General features: G+C 41.7%; 1 protein-coding gene across 1 annotated transcript in view; it reads left to right on the top strand.

The window, feature by feature from the left end:
- ablim2 (actin binding LIM protein family, member 2) overlaps window positions 1–17,583 on the top strand; it is a 116,671-nt gene extending 99,088 nt beyond the window's left edge. Inside the window, exon 8 of the mRNA XM_084336522.1 lies at window positions 14,259–17,583. Coding sequence (XP_084192648.1) covers window positions 14,259–14,372 — 114 coding nt within the window. The 3' untranslated portion in view covers window positions 14,373–17,583. The remainder of the gene's footprint in view (window positions 1–14,258) is intronic.
- The last annotated feature ends 1,398 nt before the right edge of the window (window positions 17,584–18,981 follow it).

Here is an 18,981-nt window from a genome sequence, read left to right as displayed (position 1 = left end):
GTTAGTCAGCCAGTTAGTCAGCCAGTCAGTTAGTTAGTTAGTTAGTCAGCCAGTTAGTTAGTTAGTTAGTCAGCCAGTTAGTTAGTTAGTTAGTTAGTCAGCCAGTTAGTCAGCCAGTCAGTTAGTTAGTTAGTTAGTTAGTCAGTCAGTCAGTCAGTTAGTCAGTTAGTTAGTTAGTTAGTTAGTTAGTTAGTTAGTTAGTTAGTTAGTTAGTTAGTTAGTTAGTTAGTTAGTTAGTCAGCCAGCCAGTTAGTTAGTCAGCTAGTCAGCCAGCCAGTTAGTTAGTCAGCTAGCCAGTTAGTTAGTTAGTTAGTTAGTTAGTTAGTTAGTTAGTTAGTTAGTTAGTTAGTTAGTTAGTTAGTTAGTTAGTTAGTTAGTTAGTTAGTTAGTTAGTCAGCCAGTTAGTCAGCTAGCCAGTTAGTCAGTCAGCCAGTTAGTCAGTCAGCCAGTTGGTCAGTCAGCCAGTTAGTCAATCAGTCAGCCAGTTAATTAGTCAGCCAGTTAGTTAATCAGCCAGTTGGTCAGTCAGCCAATTAGTCAGTCAGCGAGTTAGTCAGTCAGTCAGTCAGCCAGTTAGTTAGTCAGCCAGTTAGTCAGTCAGCCAGTTAGTTAGTGAGCCAGTTAGTAATTCAGACAATTAGTCAGTCAGCCAGTTAGTTAATCAGCCAGTTGGTCAGTCAGCTAATTAGTCAGTCAGCCAGTTAGTAATTCAGACAATTAGTCAGTCAGCCAGTTAGTCAGTCAGTCAGCCAGTTAGTTAGTCAGCCAGTTAGTAATTCAGACAATTAGTCAGTCAACCAGTTAGTCAGTCAACCAGTTAGTCAGTCAGCCAGTTAGGAATATTTGCTATTGTAGTCAAATTAATTTTTTATTAAACTTAACCGCTTAACCTGCACCCCCAAAATTGGCAGTTTTATTTTTTGAGGACTGCATACTTTTTTTTGCAAACCAAAACAACATACTTTATACTTTTAACACATGCATGATCGTGGTCTCTTTTGAAAGATGACATTCTGAAGTTTCTGATTCCAGAAAGAAGATTAGTGCTAATGAAATAGAGTAACATAGGTCTGAACTTGAGTTGTAGAAAAACTTGTTACTCAAGTTTTTCTGTAGTAGTTAGTAGTCTAGAGGTAGTATTTCCCCATAAGGTGGTATGGCTTACAAATCCATACGGACCCATAGCCTGACGCCTTATGTAGTACATATTCATAAAGATCCATTCAGAAATGAGTGATTAGGAGTGATTTTGGTAAACTGTGTGCAAAAGAAAAACTCAGTTTTCTCATAAACTTCAATTCATTCGGCTGTTTTTCTCTTCCTGTTTTTGCTTGTTAGTTTTTCACCTAGATCCCTGATTCATACATCCCCAGATGGGGTATCATTGGAAAGCCACACTCATTGGCTACAACCCTCTACAATCATTTTCAAGATCGCCAAATGATTGATGGAACTAGAGCCCCAAGAGTCTGGAGTGGTATTTTGCACAATACTGTGTACTTTGCACAAGCCTCAAATACCGGCATGTAAATCGAGAACCGCTGAACGGATTTTGTCGGATTTTGTCGGATTTTGACGCTATCGACAGGCAACAAATAAGCCTTCAATTCGATATATATATATTGTATTACAAAATATGCACACCCGAGCCACTAGAGGTCGCCAAAGTGCCGGTGGGTAAATCGTTCTCAAAAGGGCCCACATGTGGGCCCTTGCAGTTTAAGATTAAACTAATTTAATTTAGTGGTGAACCTGAAATATTGTACTTTTATCTTTATAAAACAAATTGTCAACTGGACTTATCTACCTTATTTAAAAACATATGGTACTGAGCTGTAATGTCTTGGTACTGAGCTGTAATGTCTTGGTACTGAGCTGTAATGTCTTGGTACTGAGCTGAACGTATTGCAACAAGTGAAAATATTTCATCCCACTGGTCGATTTTATTCACTCGTTTAAAGAAAAATACTATTTGAAGTAGACCTCATGAACATTGGCAAGCTTTCCATTTTTGCACAACATTTTTTCCTTCTATCACTAACATTATTGTTTAAGCATTTTTGGTTGAAATAAAATGTTACGTAATTATTTATTAATTCATTCATTATATATGAATACGCACAGAAAGGTACACCATGCAAATGTTCATGCTTTATTTGTTTTAAACGAGACGGTTTAGAAATGGGCAATGGGGAAATACATTGCGATTTCAAGCGAGGTGGACCGGCCGGAAACAACAATGACGTAACCACTACACCTCCCTATATAGGCTGTGGTTAACCTTGTGTGGACACAGAGACTAATAGACATGAAACCCCTGCCAAACAAACCCCTCGCTTCCATTTCGAAACCCTCAGCAAACTCTTAATATGACCTCTTTATGAACCCCGTTTCGAACGCCCCAGTGCCTGGGAACATCCTGGGAAACGTCCCCCCGCAAATTAGTCGGAACATCGAGATTCTGAGGTGTCACTGACGTACGAGTTGCCTTCTGTGGTTGGGGCTACTTAGACGGCTGGAGCCGGGACTGAGAGAGTGTGTGTGTGTGTGTGTGTGTGTGTGTGTGTGTGTGTGTGTGTGTGTGTGTGTGTGTGTGTGTGTGTGTGTGTGTGTGTGTGTGTGTGTGTGTGTGTGTGTGTGTGTGTGTGTGTGTGTGTGTGTGTGTTGTGTGTGTGTGTGTGTGTGTGTGTGTGTGTTGTGTGTGTTGTGTGTGTGTGTGTGTGTGTGTGTGTGTGTGTGTGTGTGTGTGTGTGTGTCTGGCCTGTGACCCTACAGTGCTCTAGGCTGCGGTTGGCCTGCAACTACTTCCACCATTTGCTTCCATTAACCCTTTCACTACCACACTACATAAGGTTAACCCTTTCACTACCACACTACAGACGGTTAACCTTCTGTAGTGTGGTAGTGAAAGGGTTAACCCTTTGCCGTGTGGCAGTGAAAGGGTTAAACTTCTGTATTGTCACAGTGAAAGGGTTAGCCCTTTGGTAGTGTGGTAGTGAAAGGGTTAAGACACACTTGGACCAGCCAGCCATTAATATCCACGTAGCCATGCTCTTATTAAGTCTGACTAATTTGCCTTTACATTATTTTTTACGCATAATTTTATTTCACAATTTGACACCTGTTAATGCTGTTTGATTTCTTTTTACAACTAAACATGTTTGGACACAATTTGATATCACATTCTTTACACTATTTATAATAATAATATTAATAACTTTATTTGTATAGCACTTTTCATACAGAAGTTGCAGTTCAAAGTGCTTCACAACAGTACAAAATACAGGCATAAGCAAGCATAAAAAAGATAGAGGGGTAGCAAGGTAAGGTAAATCACAGTGTTTCACATTAGGATCTAGCATCCCAATAGGCCTTTCTGTTTACAGTTTCATTCAGTAATACAAATAATAAAAATAGTTTAAAATGATTCAGTTTAGGGCTGGGCGATATGACGATATTATATAAATATCGGGTACAGTTCATTAACGATACACTTTTTCAACGTATCGTGGATATCGTGATGTTTTGCCCAAGAGGATTGTGTCGCGTCAATCTGTCCACACGTTACTCGTTCATATCTCAGCCCGTGCTGAGATATGCCCATTCCGCGGTCTGTTAATAAAGTTTTCAATCAGACAGATGTATGGAAAGGCTTTTATTATAACATTCATTGTAGTAAAATCATTATGCATCATTTAGTCATCCTGTGGAGCACTGGTCTCCTACTCGACGGCCGCGGGGAGCTAACGTTAGTAGCTTTGTTGTTGTTCAGCACACAGGACATTCAGGAAGTCAAAAACTAATAGCGCTTGCCGATTGGTGCTAAGAACAGCAGGGCGGGTGCAAGCGGTGTGACGTAATTGGCAGACTCGACTGTCAATCAAAATGATTATGTTTCCGTCAGAATGAATGAATGAAAACTTTATTAAAAGGTTGCAGAATGGGTACAATACAGTACAGGAGGATGAAGACCAGAAAAAGACTTTCGGCTTTTTTACATAAGGGTCCTCCATTTTCAATTCATCAAAACATTTAGAGACATATACAGTAGTTTCATAAAAATGCTAAAATGCTATTGATTGATTGATTGATTGATTTAAAACTTTATTAAGATATTGCAGAATGGGTACAGTACAGCTCAATACATACAATTGTTAAGGGGATGCAGACCAGAGAAAGACTTTAGTCTTGTTTACATCAGGGTCCCCCATTTTCAAAATCTAAATCTAAATCATATATCTCATTGCTAAATATATGCAATATATAATCTAATAATCTAAATCTAATATATAATATAAAAATGCTAAATGCATGGGTATTTTATTTTGTCTTTAATGTTAGCTTGCAAACTCAAATACTGTCTTGGTAAGCCTCATAATGAATTGTTTGGGGTAAAATAGAAAAACATTGTGATGTGTATCGTGTATCGCCGAAAGGTCAGAAAATATCGTGATATCATATTTAGGCCATATCGCCCAGCCCCAATTCAGTTTAACCGGGCGGTCAGGTGGCATAGCGGAGATTGCGTTCGTCACCAAACGCCTGAGACGCTGGATTCGCCTGTTCGAATCCAGCTCACAGCTCCGGCGTTGTCACCAGCTTGGCTGGCCGTTCACACTAATACAATTGGCAGTATTAGAGGGTGGGAGAAGCTGGCGGGGTGGGTCCGGGTCGTTGTAAACAGCGACTCCTACAGTTCGGTCGGGGCGCCTGCTCAGCGTGGATAGGATCTAAGGTGGGTAGTGTGATCCTTCCACACGCTACACCCTCTCAGTGAGAGTCCGCGCTGCCAGGTGAAAAGAAGCGGTTGATTGGCTAGACGTGTGTCGGAGGAAGCACGTGGTAGTCTCCACTCTCCCAGACCGACTGTGGGGGGTAAGTGCGCAGCGACCAGGAAGGGGATTGGGAATTGGCATAACGACTAACATTGGGATGGGAGAAAATCGGAGGAAAAAGGAGGGGGAAAAATATCAATAAAAAAAAAATATATTATTCAGTTTAAAAATAGGCAAACTATTATAAAATAGAACAGACATACAACAGGGTATTTAACATACAACAGAGCAGTGCATCAGTAAGAAGTAATTACAACAGAGCAGTGCTCTTAAAATTACAGTGCATAGGAGGTAGTGAGATAAAATGTGCATAGAACCGACACATACATTTGATAGGAAGTGTATAAAAGTAGGCAGGGTAAGAATAGTGCAGGTAATGTACAATCTGTGTCAGGATATCCCTGATGTTTCATTTAAATGCCTGAGCAAAGAGATTAAGCTGTCTTTTGAAGATGTCTAGCGAGTTGGCTTCCCTGATGTTTTGGGGTAGTTTGTTCCATAGTTTTGGGGCATAGTTGATAAAGGCTGCATTACCGATCCTCTTTTGACTGTTTCTGGGAGCCTCTAGTAGTCCAGCATTTAGATTCCAACTGAAGTTGAAATTTGTGGACACTATTCAACATCTACCATTTTATCCAAAGTGTCATAGTACCATGCATGTTTCTGAGTTTGTTTTAATAACTCTGGTAGTGTTAGTTTGTTTAAATAACCCTGGTAGTGTTAGTTTGTTTTAGTAACCCTGGTAGTGTTAGGGTGGCGTCTAGGTTTGAACCCAAGAGCAGAACACAAGGCACAGGAGAATGAGGCGGTTTAGGGTATTTAATGGGTACCAGGCTTGACGAGGTTGAAAATACTGAATGTACAACAAGGGGTGAGGAAGGTCACTCCATGTGACCCCAGGCAGTGTCCAGTCTGGAGACGTCCACGGGTGGGGAGTAGTCCGGGGGGGGGGGGGTGATCCTAGTACCACGGTAGGTGAAGCGACACTCGGACGAGGAGTGGCAGGGGCACAGGCCTCATATCCAGGCTCGGTTATGTCATGATGAGTCTCAGGTGTGTAGGATGACCCAGGTAGACAGCGTGGGAATGAAGGGACAGGAAGCAGCCCATATAAGGGGGCGTGGAGACCTGCTGCCAGACAGGAGAGAGAGAGGCCCTGGCTGTGGTTGTAACAGGTAGTGTTAGTTTGTTTTAGTAACCCTGGTAGTGTTAGTTTGTTTTAGTAACCCTGGTAGTGTAGGTTTGTTTTAGTAACCCTGGTAGTGTTAGTTTGTTTTAGCATAGATATATATAGAACACTAGATAGCTTGCCCGCGCTGCCGGCCAATGGAGAGCGACGTCACTGAACCGCCGCCATCTTGTGAGGGTCAGCCTTGAGTGAGAGTGAGTGAGCTGCACAGACAAAAATACTCATAACTCGCTGAAATATTGACGGATTTACAAACGGTTTGGTTTATTACAAGCATTATTAACGTGGCTATGATTCAAGCGGCAAGCAATTTTTTTTACAAACTCTGGCAATGTTAGTTTGTTTAAATAACCCTGGTAGTGTTAGTTTGTTTTAGTAACCCTGGTAGTGTAGGTTTGTTTTAGTAACCCTGGTAGTGTAGGTTTGTTTTAGTAACCCTGGTAGTGTAGGTTTGTTTTAGTAACCCTGGTAGTGTTAGTTTGTTTTAGTAACCCTGGTAGTGTAGGTTTGTTTTAGTAACCCTGGTAGTGTAGGTTTGTTTTAGTAACCCTGGTAGTGTAGGATTGTAGTTTTATAGTAGTAGATGTGACCTGCTGTGTGTCCAGTGACTTCAACGGTGTTACAGTTTTTCCTCAATTGCTTAAACACATTTCCCGATAGACTACCTGACCTCCTCAAAACCCTAAACACAAATCTCAAAACTCACACACAAAATGCTGAATCCTACACTTCTCTTGCAAACGCACACTTTGCCCTCAAAACAGTGTTAACTCTTCACTAAATGGTATTTTCTTTTCAAATGACAAACACATATACATCATATGAGTAGACATTCTAAGCACTCGTTGAACACTGGTGTGCAAAATGGAAAACACTATAGTATGAATGGTTTATGGGTAGAATTATGCCTTTGCATTTTCAGTGTTACACTTTCACCTGTTGGATGTTTGAAGTTTCAAGTTTTGTTTTACTTTGTCACCTATAAAGTACATGTGCATTACAGTGAAATGCTGTATAATGTTTTTTTTTAATTTTTTTTATACATATACTCAAATAGAAAACAACACACAATATTTTACTGCATAATAACAGTGTATGTATTTACCCAAAATGGGATGAAATTAAAGAGATAACAGAAAATAGGCAATAAACAAAACAAAACAACTGCATCCTGCCTTCGCTCCTTGTCCCTTTCCACCTCCTCCACCTCCTTCTCTTTGTCCTGCTCCTCCTTGTCCTCTTACTCCTCTTCTTACTCCTCCTCCACCTCCTCCTTGTCCTCTACCTCCTCTTCCTCCTCCTTGGCCTCTTCCTCCTCCCTGTCCTCTTCCTCCTCCTCCTCCCTGTCCTTTTCGTACTTCTTGTCCTTTTCCTCCTTGTCCTCTTCCTCCTCCTCTTCCTCCTCCTCCTCATCCACCTCCACCTCCTCCTTGTCTTCTTCCTACACCTCCTCTTCCTCTTCCTCCTCTTCCTCTCACTCCTCTGCCTTGCTGCTCACCTCTCTCTTCAATGTTGCCGCCATTAATTCTTCTCCAAACAAACCAGGAGCTCACCTGTGACCCTTCTATATCAAAATTCGCATTGCAAATTGCACAACAGCCTTTTGAGTTTAGAAATGTGATTGACAGTGTGTTCTGTGTGAACACCAAGAGAGGGAATTCAAGAATAGAGAATTGTGTCTCGTGTTGTGAAAAATGTGTGGTTTGGAATGGGAATCTGAGTCTAAAGCAGAAGATGTGTTTGGAGTTGAGCAGAATTGGTTTAGCAGTTGGTAAATGAGTTTCAGGTTGTGCACGTTGTGTCTGATAATGTGTTTAAGCAATTGAGAAAAACGGTCACTACTTAAGTGGCTACTGGGGTGTAGCCACTTATGATGCCTCTCTCTCACACTCATCTCTCCCTCCCACACCTCCCTCTCCTCTCTTGCATCTCTCTTTCTCACTTCTCTCTCACTCCTCTCTCTCTCTCTCTCTCTCTCTCTCTCTCTCTCTCTCTCTCTCTCTCTCTCTCTCTCTCTCTCTCTCACGTCTCTCTCTTTCTCTAACTCCTCTCTCCCCCCTCCTCTTTCTCTATCACTCACTCATCTCTCACTCCTCTCTCTTTCTCTCTCTCTCCCTCTCTCTTTCTCTCCACTGCTTCATGTTGATCCTTCTCTCACTACCCTGTTTCTTTGTTTCTCCTCCAAGGAGGTCACGTAATTGGTCCCGTCTGTAAGTGAGTTTTTAAGTAGGTCTAAACAAGCTACCTCCAAAGCAATGGCTGGATTGCCATACAATTTGCTGTGCACATTCACAACCCCAGGAGGAATAGAGCTATTGATATTGGTGACCCCCATTCTCCTCTAGCGCCACCTCAAATTACAGTTACAAAATGTGGTCTGTGAACATGAGCCATGTGAAAATAAATGCATGTATCTCTCTCTCTCTCTCTCTCTCTCTCTCTCTCTCTCTCTCTCTCTCTCTCTCTCTCTCTCTTTCTCTCTCTCTCTCTCTCTCTCTCTCTCTCTCGTCTCTCTCTCTCTCTCTTTCTCTGAGGGGTTGAGTCTATGGCTGAATGTGCTCCTCATCAGTGATGCCAGTAACGCGTTACTAAGTAACGCGTTATTGTAATCTGATTACTTTTCCCCGAAAATCCCATAACGCTCGTCTAAACGTAGCCTCAGTCACTACTTCACGTTTGTGTCAGCTAAGCCGGGTGAAAAAAACATTCATATGCGGAGGAAACAAAATACTGTCTACCGCTAAAAACAGCACATCCAATTGCATTGAAAGCATCTGGAATCACAACACTAGCCGACGCTTCGACTAGGTACAGGAGGGTTGATGGTGGCAGAGCAAAAGCTCTTATTTGCCAGATTTACAGTTAATTTACATGTTAAAGAGAGACTGATTGTATGTTTATAGAGAGACATTTATAAAAACAATTTAATAGTTACAGTTGATATAATTGAATAGTTCAGCCTGCATTTGTTAGATGTGATACACTGGTTTTGTAAAACCACTGGCTGGCTGCTCTAATGCTGTGAGCATCATAGACTGTTGCTTTACCATACTTGATGGTACAGAAGCTGAAGCACTAGTTTAACAATTTACGTTATGTGCAGAGAAACAAGTTAAAAACAATTTATGCACTTTCAATAAAGCGTTTAAAAAAAACTGTTGGGGGAACGACGACGACTTCGTAACCTAGTTACTTTCAAAGTAACTAAGTTACTCTGATAATCAAGTAATCAGTAAAGTAACTTAGATTACTTTTTAAAGGAGTAATCAGTAATCAGTAATTACTTTTACAAGTAATCTGTGGCATCACTGCTCCTCATAGAGGGGGTGAGTCTATGGCTGAACATGCTCCTCATAGAGGGGGTGAGTCTATGGCTGAAAATGCTCCTCATAGAGGGGGTGAGTCTATGGCTGAAAATGCTCCTCATAGAGGGGGTGAGTCTATGGCTGAAAATGCTCCTCATAGAGGGGGTGAGTCTATGGCTGAACATTAGGGATGCCCCGATCACGTTTTTTGCCACCGATACCGATCACCGATCGTCGTGAGCCATATCGGCCGATACCGATCCGATACCGATTGTTTTTGATTAAAAAGAAATTAAAAATTATTTTATATAAAAAGTTTTTTTTTTTTTTTTTTTTATAAAATATATATATTATATAATTAGACTTGTACTTGTATTATCTGCGAGACATCGCCACCACGCAACAAGTCAAAATGCTCACTATCTGCAAACAGCTCCACTGTCTGTGTGTACTCTAGTAGCCCAGCTCCAAAAAGGATTCTCCGGCGCTGCAGCGGGACCCCATTGGTAACGTTAAGTGCTTTGGTCATTTCACATTCAGCAAGCCCTCAGCTCGAATACGCATTAAATCAATGTTATAAGACATTGATATCAAGAGCTATCTGTAGCTACTGCTAGCCGGCTAGATGACGTTAAGACAGAACTTTAGTTCAATGGGACATTTCGTTTTGAACAGTAAACGAACGTCAGCTAACGCAAGCTAACTGAGGTATGAACATGAACTACTAGACTTTCTGGATCATTTGTTGATATCAGGAGCTATCGGTAGCTAGCCGGCTAAATACCGTTAGACAATGCCTACTAAACGTGAATAGTTGACTGGGTAATTTTGTTTAAACAGTAACGATAGCTAGGTAGCTAACGTTAGCGCAGGTCGAATGCAGTGCACTACAGACTCGAGCAGAGGAGCCGCACCTCTTTGTTTACAAACTCTACACGGGGGCGGGCGGGGCTAGGGAGGCGGAACAGCGGCAGTTTGCAGGTTGTGTGTGTCTGAGACAGACAGCGAGTGAGAGCTTCGCTTGATCGGTTTCCGCTATCGGCGAATATGACTAATTATCGGAATTCACAGATTGCATATTTATACTGAGTATCGGCCGATAACGATCGGTGGCCGATCGATCGGGGCATCCCTACTGAACATGCTCCTCATAGAGGGTGTGAGTCTATGGCTGAAAATGCTCCTCATAGAGGGGGTGGGAGGGATTCTCCAGGAGCATCCAGCTTCTGTCTCGTCCTCCTCTCTGCCACCACCACATTTGTCCATGTGTGTGTGTGTGTGTGTGTGTTCTTGGCTCATTGTAAAGGTCCGTTCGCCAAAGACTGACTTATGAGGTGCTGATACCTCACGCCATGTACCTCTCCCTTCACCATGTGTGTGTGAGTGAGTGAGTGAGTGAGTGAGTGAGTGAGTGAGTGAGTGAGTGAGTGAGTGTGTGTGTGTGTGTGTGTGTGTGTGTGTGTGTGTGTGTGTGTGTGTGTGTGCATGCACATCTGCATGTGTCCAAGCAGCTCTCCTAGGGTGTATATGATACAGTGTGTTCTAGTCACTCGATACGCCAAGTGCTAATGTTGTCATGGTCCTGCGGGTGGAAGCCAGTAACCCAGGCCTTAAAGACCTTATCTCCAAATGGTGATTTCAGCACTTTTCAATTCACTCTTAACAACCATGAATACATTGGCAGCTGTAAGTGTTCGTCCAGCCATTACGTCTTGCATACCATAGCACACACACACACACACACACACACACACACACACACACACACTCACTCACTCACTCACTCACTCACTCACTCACTCACTCACTCACTCACTCACTCACTCACTCACTCACTCACTCACTCACTCACTCACTCACTCACTCACTCACTCACTCACTCACTCACTCACTCACTCACTCACTCACTCACTCACTCACTCACTCACTCACTCACTCACTCACTCACACACACACACACACACACACACGCACACTGAATTGTTCCTTTTATATAGAAGCATTGTACAGATGAACAGGTGTGATTGGATTGTTATAGAGACCTGACACTCACTTCAACATAGAGACCTGAGACAATACAAACACTTAACACTTACAAACACATAGAAATATACCAACAACAAATGTAATCTTATGACTTACAATGTCTTATTAATTTAAAGAGGAACTACGGCTAATTTAAGTATTGTCACATATTGATCCTATGGTCTAAGACAGGCCATACATATTAGTGAATACAAACAACTCTGAGTGCTAAAACTCAAACTTGTGATGTCATTGGATATAAAGTCTTGATTTTAAACAACAAGTATAAATAAAGGTTTGATGATGATAATGAGATAAGATAAGACAAGATAAGCTATTCCTTGGGGAAATGATAAAGTCTGAAGCTGCTCCATAAACAGTGAATTGAGAAAGATGGTAAAGATGACACAGAGAGCATCAAGGGGGATGTTCTATATGATGTTCTGTTACAGAACTAAGAACACTACTATAGAATGAAGCTAATTTAGCTATAAAGAAGAAAACAAACATTCCACAAACAGTCTCCCATTCATTGTCTATGGAGCAGCTCCAGACTTTATGCCTGATGACATCACACGTCTGACTTCTGGCTTCTGAGAAGCTAATTTTCACTAATATTGATTGAACTTCCTTGTCTGGTAATAACATATCGTTACGATAATTGCCTAAGTAATATTTCAAGATTTAAAAGAAAAAAAAAAGAAAAAATTCCAGCAAATGTGTACACGTTTTTAATTTATATTTTGAAAACAAGTTCCACAAGGTGTATCAACAAGTTTGCAAAAATACAAAAACACAACAACCATTGCGGTATGTCGTGGCTTAGGCATTTTTTCCACATACATACATACATGTCATACGCTAAGGCAGATTTTTTTTTTTTTTTTCGTAACAAGCGTTCACTAAGCCAGGGCGATGCGGCAGTGTGAGGAGGTTACAGTTAGGCAGAAATATCAATTTGGCCAAAAGATTACTTGGTCAATTATTGTATGAGGCTAACGATATTGGAATTCTTTATTTGAGTTTTGTTTCCCCTTTACGTCTGAAAGGAGCAGTTATATCAAGCTTTTCTGCCGATTCCACAGTGTAATTTGAGCACAGAAATAGGAGGCCTTCTCCTTGTTGAGTTGTCTGTCTTTCGACATGATTGCGTTGCCATTGGTAACCAAACATTCCCTGACAAGCCTCTGATAAGTAATGCGTTCCATGCATGGGTGACATCTGATGTCGATGGCATTAAAATGTCCGAAGGATCACGGCTAAGGCAGATGGCGAGATCATGGGGGAGAGGTTACTCAGACTGTACTGGTCTCAGGTCTGCTTTCACCTTAAAACACCCTCAGATCATAATCTAGACCAGATGTTCTTTATGGAAATCATGTGGATATAAATAAATATATATATATATATATACAGTATATAATGCATTTATCCAATATGTAATGCCAGGAGAGAGGTAGGTCTTGCCCAAATGTCCATGCTGGAAAGTGCCATGGTTGTTATGGAAACCAGGTGACGGACTGCCACGCGATAACAAGCCGGCCTTCTAATTGGCCGTCGGCGTAACAACAACACCAGGGAGACGCAGCCCCAGCTGCTGAGGGCCGTCGCCTGCTCCAATAGTGTTCACAGTAAAGCTACTTTCTTCTGCCGGGCTAAATCAATACCATACATTGTTTTCGTTTCCCTGCTATACTTTAGACATTTACTGAGGAGTTAATGAGTGTTGGCAACACAAGCCAAGCATGGGGTTTGGACCCAGGCTTTTGTTTGGGCCAAACATCTGAGGGCGTAGAAAATCCGATTTGCTGTGTTGGACCTCAGTGCAGAAGAAATCCCTTTTTAACTGCACACCCCTGTTGCCCTAATTGATCAGATTGATCTCTGTGACGATGTCTCTGCTGACCAGTTCAGTGACGTGTCTTTGTTAGTGTTCCCCCTGATGCTGGGAGGTATACTGGGAGGTATACTGGGAGGTATACTGGGAGGTATACTGGGAGGGACAGTATGGGCTTCAATACGAAAGACTAGACAAATACAACCTGATGCCTCTTACCTGAAGCCCTTGACACTGTTAAAACAAGATGGTTCTGAGGTAGCAGTGAGGCCTTGACACTGTTAAAACAAGATGGTTCTGAGGTAGCAGTGAGGCCTTGACACTGTGTTAAAACAAGATGGTTCTGAGGTAGCAGTGAGGCCTTGACACTGTTAAAACAAGATGGTTCTGAGGTAGCAGTGAGGCCTTGACACTGTGTTAAAACAAGATGGTTCTGAGGTAGCAGTGAGGCCTTGACACTGTTAAAACAAGATGGTTCTGAGGTAGCAGTGAGGCCTTGACACTGTTAAAACAAGATGGTTCTGAGGTAGCAGTGAGGCCTTGACACTGTTAAAACAAGATGGTTCTGAGGTAGCAGTGAGGCCTTGACACTGTTAAAACAAGATGGTTCTGAGGTAGCAGTGAGGCCCTTGACACTGTTAAAACAAGATGGTTCTGAGGTACCAGTGAGGCCTTGACACTGTTAAAACAAGATGGTTCTGAGGTAGCAGTGAGGCCTTGACACTGTTAAAACAAGATGGTTCTGAGGTAGCAGTGAGGCCTTGACACTGTTAAAACAAGATGGTTCTGAGGTAGCAGTGAGGCCTTGACACTGTTAAAACAAGATGGTTCTGAGGTACCAGTGAGGCCTTGCAATGGACCGGTGTCGTGTTCGAGCAAACTGGGTGCAGCTGTGATTACTGACCTACCTTCTCTCCTTCCTGTCATTCCCACCACCACAGTTACCAACAATGACAAAAACATCAACAACAACAACAACAACAACACTCCTTCGAAGGCTGAACTCTCATTTATCTCATTTATTTTTCTTCTTCTTCTTCTCTTCTTCTTGTCTTTTGTTTCTTCAGAGACACCTGTCGCCCGAGGACTTCCACCAGGTGTTTGGAATGACCCTGGAGCAGTTCGACCGCATGGCCCTCTGGAAGAAGAACGACATGAAGAAGAAGGCTCGCCTTTTTTAAAACCAAGATCGACAACAAAAGATAATAATATACACATCTGGACAATGTCCAACCATCCCCCACAGGGAACAAAGAGAAAACAAATAACCCATCAGAAATACCAATATATGCACCGCCGTGAAAACACCCTACCCCTTTACGCCTGCGTCCTCTGGTCTGCCTGGCAACACACGGAGGGAGGGCTCTCCCACAGGAACCTTGCCCCAGCGTGGCAGCGACGTCAGGGCAACGTTGGCCGCCTCGCTTTTGTACGCAATGCAAAGTTACTTTTGACAAACCAACAACGGAGGAATCAGAGGAGCTGCATTTTGCATGGCCTGTGTCACCGCTCCTCCCCTCCCTCCCTCCCTCTCTCTCTCTCCCTCTCTCTCTCTCTCTCTCTCTCCCTCTCTCTCTCTCTCTCTCTCTCTCTCTCTCTCTCTCTCTCTCTCTAATATCCACCAGGCAAAATTAAATAACATCTTTTCCTAAAGATCTCCCGCAGGCCTCTTCTCCAGAAGGTCTGAGTTTCAGACTGTTTTTGTTTTCCTCCAGCACCTTCTCGTACCGCCTGTTTATCTCGGCTCTGAGCGACGTGTGTCTCGCTGTTTTTAATCTGCGTTTCTTTTCACTCTGTCTCCCATTCATGGTCCGTTTGTTTTTCATTCTCTCAGGTCTATCGTCCTCCATCACTCCTTATCAGTTGAATGTCTCTCTCCGTCTCCTCCTCGTCCCTCTTCTCCCCCCTCCTCCGCACACCGGCTGACTGTATAGCGTCTCTCAAGCAGCCCCTAAAAACCCACTCACCACACAATGTTTTTTTATAACCTCGCTATTGTTTTAGTACCGTTAGAGGGACTGACTCATACACACTCACTGTTATAGCACGAGGCCAAAGACAGACAGGAGACTATGTAGTTTGAGCTTCTCAAGATCTTTTACTTCACAAGACCTTACTAAAGCACCTTATCGTATTATCCTCATCATATTAGCCTTTTGTTCCAGTTTGCTTTTCTTTCTTTTCTTTTTCTTTTTTTTTTCAGAAAATGAGAGAACTAACTGTGTGAGGAAAGACTCTGTGGGTTGTTTTGATATGCGTGCCCTGATAGGCTTGAACACGGTCCCATATCTTACACAAGCTTCACTGGTAGATCAAGAGGAGGTAGTCAGCCAGCGGCTGGATAGGGGCCTTCCACACAACAGCAGTGTATCATGGAGAGAGAGAAGAAGAGTATCAGATACACCACCAGAGAGGGTCCAGGGTCTTTTCAAAAGTGTGATGAAGCTCACGTCAAGGAACAACACAAAGTATTTTTATAAGCTATTTTTGACTTCTGGAAAAGGATCAGGAATACTAGCGTTCAGGATGCAGCCGAGAGAAGCGTGTGATTGGATGTTGAAAGCCCCACATTAACTTGTGTTAAAAAGGGAGTTGTTATTATGCATGTTTATTTATTTAGGATTACAGCTCCTTGAAACGAGTCATCTCCCGGGAGCTCCTACACATAATACAAACAATCAACGCAGCAACATTAAAGTGACGGCAGACACTTTAACCATAAACAATTAAACATACAGACAAAACAGACTACACATAAATCTAGTAAATAAATACAACTATTCAATGGCCACAAAGTAGTCAAGGATAAATTGCATCAAAAGTAATTTTTGTTTGTAATTCCACACAAATAGATGTTTTCCAAGACTGTTTTCTCTTGTTTTGATGAGTTTTGAGTTATGAACTCTGTGATGGAAAGTGATGTTTCCTATTTTAAACATCTAGAATCTATAACCTATATGTTCATTTCTCCAGAATTTCAAACTATAAGTCCATTTAGGTGGAATTCCCCTTTAAGCTTCATAGTCACTCATAGAGACAGAGCGCAATGAGTCATACAGTCAATGCAGTAACACACCACCATGGGGGGAAACCTAACATAACATCTGTAGCTTGTTATAATATAAATATGAAATATCAGCATGTCAAATTATTATTGTAGCACCCTGTGTCTACCAGAGAGCAAGGTATATTGACAAACAATATACTGTCAATATCTCCAGGTCAGACACACCACAGGCGGGAGGAAGAGTAGCGTTTATGGCAAAAATTGTTTAGAACTAAAATGACGATGGGGCAAGTTAGCTGTTAGCAAGCCAATGTTATGATATGTGTTGGCAAGCTAGTTAACTAAGAAACTTGCAAACATAATACTGTAGGATAATAGCTTTCTGATGTATCTTTTAATGCTTACCATGACTTGCTGCACAAGTTGACATAGAAGCTATTGAGTGTCAGCATTTGAGGTATTTTTCTGTTGTTTGCTAGCTGACCGAATTGACAAAAAGAAGCACTGTCACAATACAAAGTCAATGGAGAGCGATGGAATGTTTTCCCCTCTGTGTGGGTGGGACCTATTTGCACTCTGTCTCTATGCATAGACCTGCAACAGCACTCGTACATAGACCTGTCACTCATACATAGACCTGCAACAGCACTTAGGCATAAGAAGTGAGGTCTTAGCTTGATATAATTAGATATAACTGCTATATCTCGGCTAGAGATCTGACCCCTTATATACATATTTGTTGTTTGTAAACTATGTTGCATAAAGCTTCACATGCCTACATCGCTAAAATACATACGTTTCATTTATTTTCTGGACAATAAAAAAACGCAATCAACTTGGCAACTAACATACATTTTATGTGAATATATACTGGACATATATTTGTCTTCAAGGTTGCTATACAAGCCATGGTGTATATTGCTCATTGGGCATGCATGGGAATGGAAGAACGGGGCCATCAAATGACCTCATCAAAGAATTGTATGGGGGGGGGGTTACCATTGTGTGGTTTCTCATTTTTGTTTCCATTTTGTCTTTCGATTTTGAGTGATTGATTGTTTTACAGTTACAGACTATCATCAAAGGTTAGCTGCTTACGTTTAGCTTCTGTTAGATATTTATTTATTTGCAATATTATGGGAAGGGTTGCATTGAACTCCATAGTGGCAAACAGGCGTTTAGTGTCAAATGAATGAATAGTGTCATTGAAAAGCAGATTCTGAAAAAAAAAAAAAAAGAAAAAACATATCAAGTTTTGATTTTGATCTGAGTAAATGTATGAAATCTATTGTTGCTCCTTCTGTAAGTAACACACTAACTGTTGTCATAATAAACCTTGTTCTCTTGTCTGATTTCTAATCCCATCTGCTATTAAAGTGCTTTATTCAAAACAACAGAGTCCATCTTGCCTCATTCACGTTTTAAACAAAGAGCATACAGTATAAGTCTGTTTTTAAAATGTCTAGCCCGTATACTTACATGTGTGCAGTCAATTCAAAACATTTGGAGTAGGAATGTTCTACGTCACATTGAAGTACAGTATGGTATACACAATATATTGTCTTTAGCTATGAACATACACAACATCATCTGTCTTCAATGCGCTGTATGAACACAGCACTAACATTTTAAGGACATAAAGACTTCACTCATTTCAAAATGTAAAACGGACTTCGATGGTCCTTTACCTGAAGGCTTTAAAGTGACTATGTATATTTAAGACAAAGACAAATTATTTAGTTTGCAGTTTGCGAAGTGTGTACAGAGACGTGGATATGAGACTTCTTCTCCCAGGAGCCTCTCTGTTGTGACACTGTTGTTATTGCAACGTTGAAAGGAGCTCGCCGAATAGCTGAGGTCGGGGAGAGCCCTCCCGAAGCTGAAGGGGGCTTTTTCCCAGCGTCCGACGCAGAAATGGACGGAGTTCGTCAACGGGGAAGGTGTCATGTTTGAACAGCTGTAGAAACATGGGTGTATAAGCTTCACACAAAGCCTCAGAGCCCCAGTTTCTCGCTGTAGTTTCTCTCGCTGTAGTTTCCCTGGAGGACAACGTGTCTAACCTTGGGAGCCCAGACCGCTTTCCTTCTAACCAATTACGTTGATGAGTAGAGTCCTTTCTCGGCACGATCCAGGCTGTTCCTCGTACTGGTGGACACCACAGTTCCTTTTAGTTTATATTAGATTAGATTAAAATTGTATACACAAGTACAGTACAACGTAAAGAAGTTTGGCGTCTAACCAGAGTTGGTGTAACAGTAAAGTGCAATAGCAATATACAATGTACAGTTGAGTAAACTGGATATAAAATATATAAATGAGTACTACTGAGTAATAGTGCTAATCAGATGTATGTACAGTATGTGATAGTATTATTATGTACAGTGATATAGGTATAAAGACACTATGATGGTATGTCATACTGGCCGGCGGTATAACTAGTTAGCCACAAAACGAATGCAAGCCCTGAAATAAATGCTGAAACCTACTTTCACCGTTTATTTCAGTTTCATTGGTAATATATCTGAATTGACCCTTTAACGAAAGCACAACACTGGTCCTAGACCAGTATCCAGGATTCTCTCTCCACTAGGCCTTAGGAACAGACCAGATGATAGACTTAACTCAACACCCACCAGGCTAGGTTGCACAACCAGCAAGGCCTTTCATCTCCTTCAGACAAACAGACTTCTGACCTCGAGAGGCCAGTGTGGAAGACTCACACGTCGCTGTGATGTGGGCTCACATTGAGAAATAATATTTTTTTTTTATCTACTTTTTCTCCC

Source organism: Notolepis coatsorum (genome assembly GCF_963971535.1).
Source record: "Notolepis coatsorum genome assembly, chromosome: 1".
In the NCBI taxonomy this organism is placed as follows: Eukaryota; Metazoa; Chordata; class Actinopteri; order Aulopiformes; family Paralepididae; genus Notolepis; species Notolepis coatsorum.
Note: the sequence above shows the minus strand (reverse complement) of the source record. Positions and strands in the feature narration are given on the sequence as shown.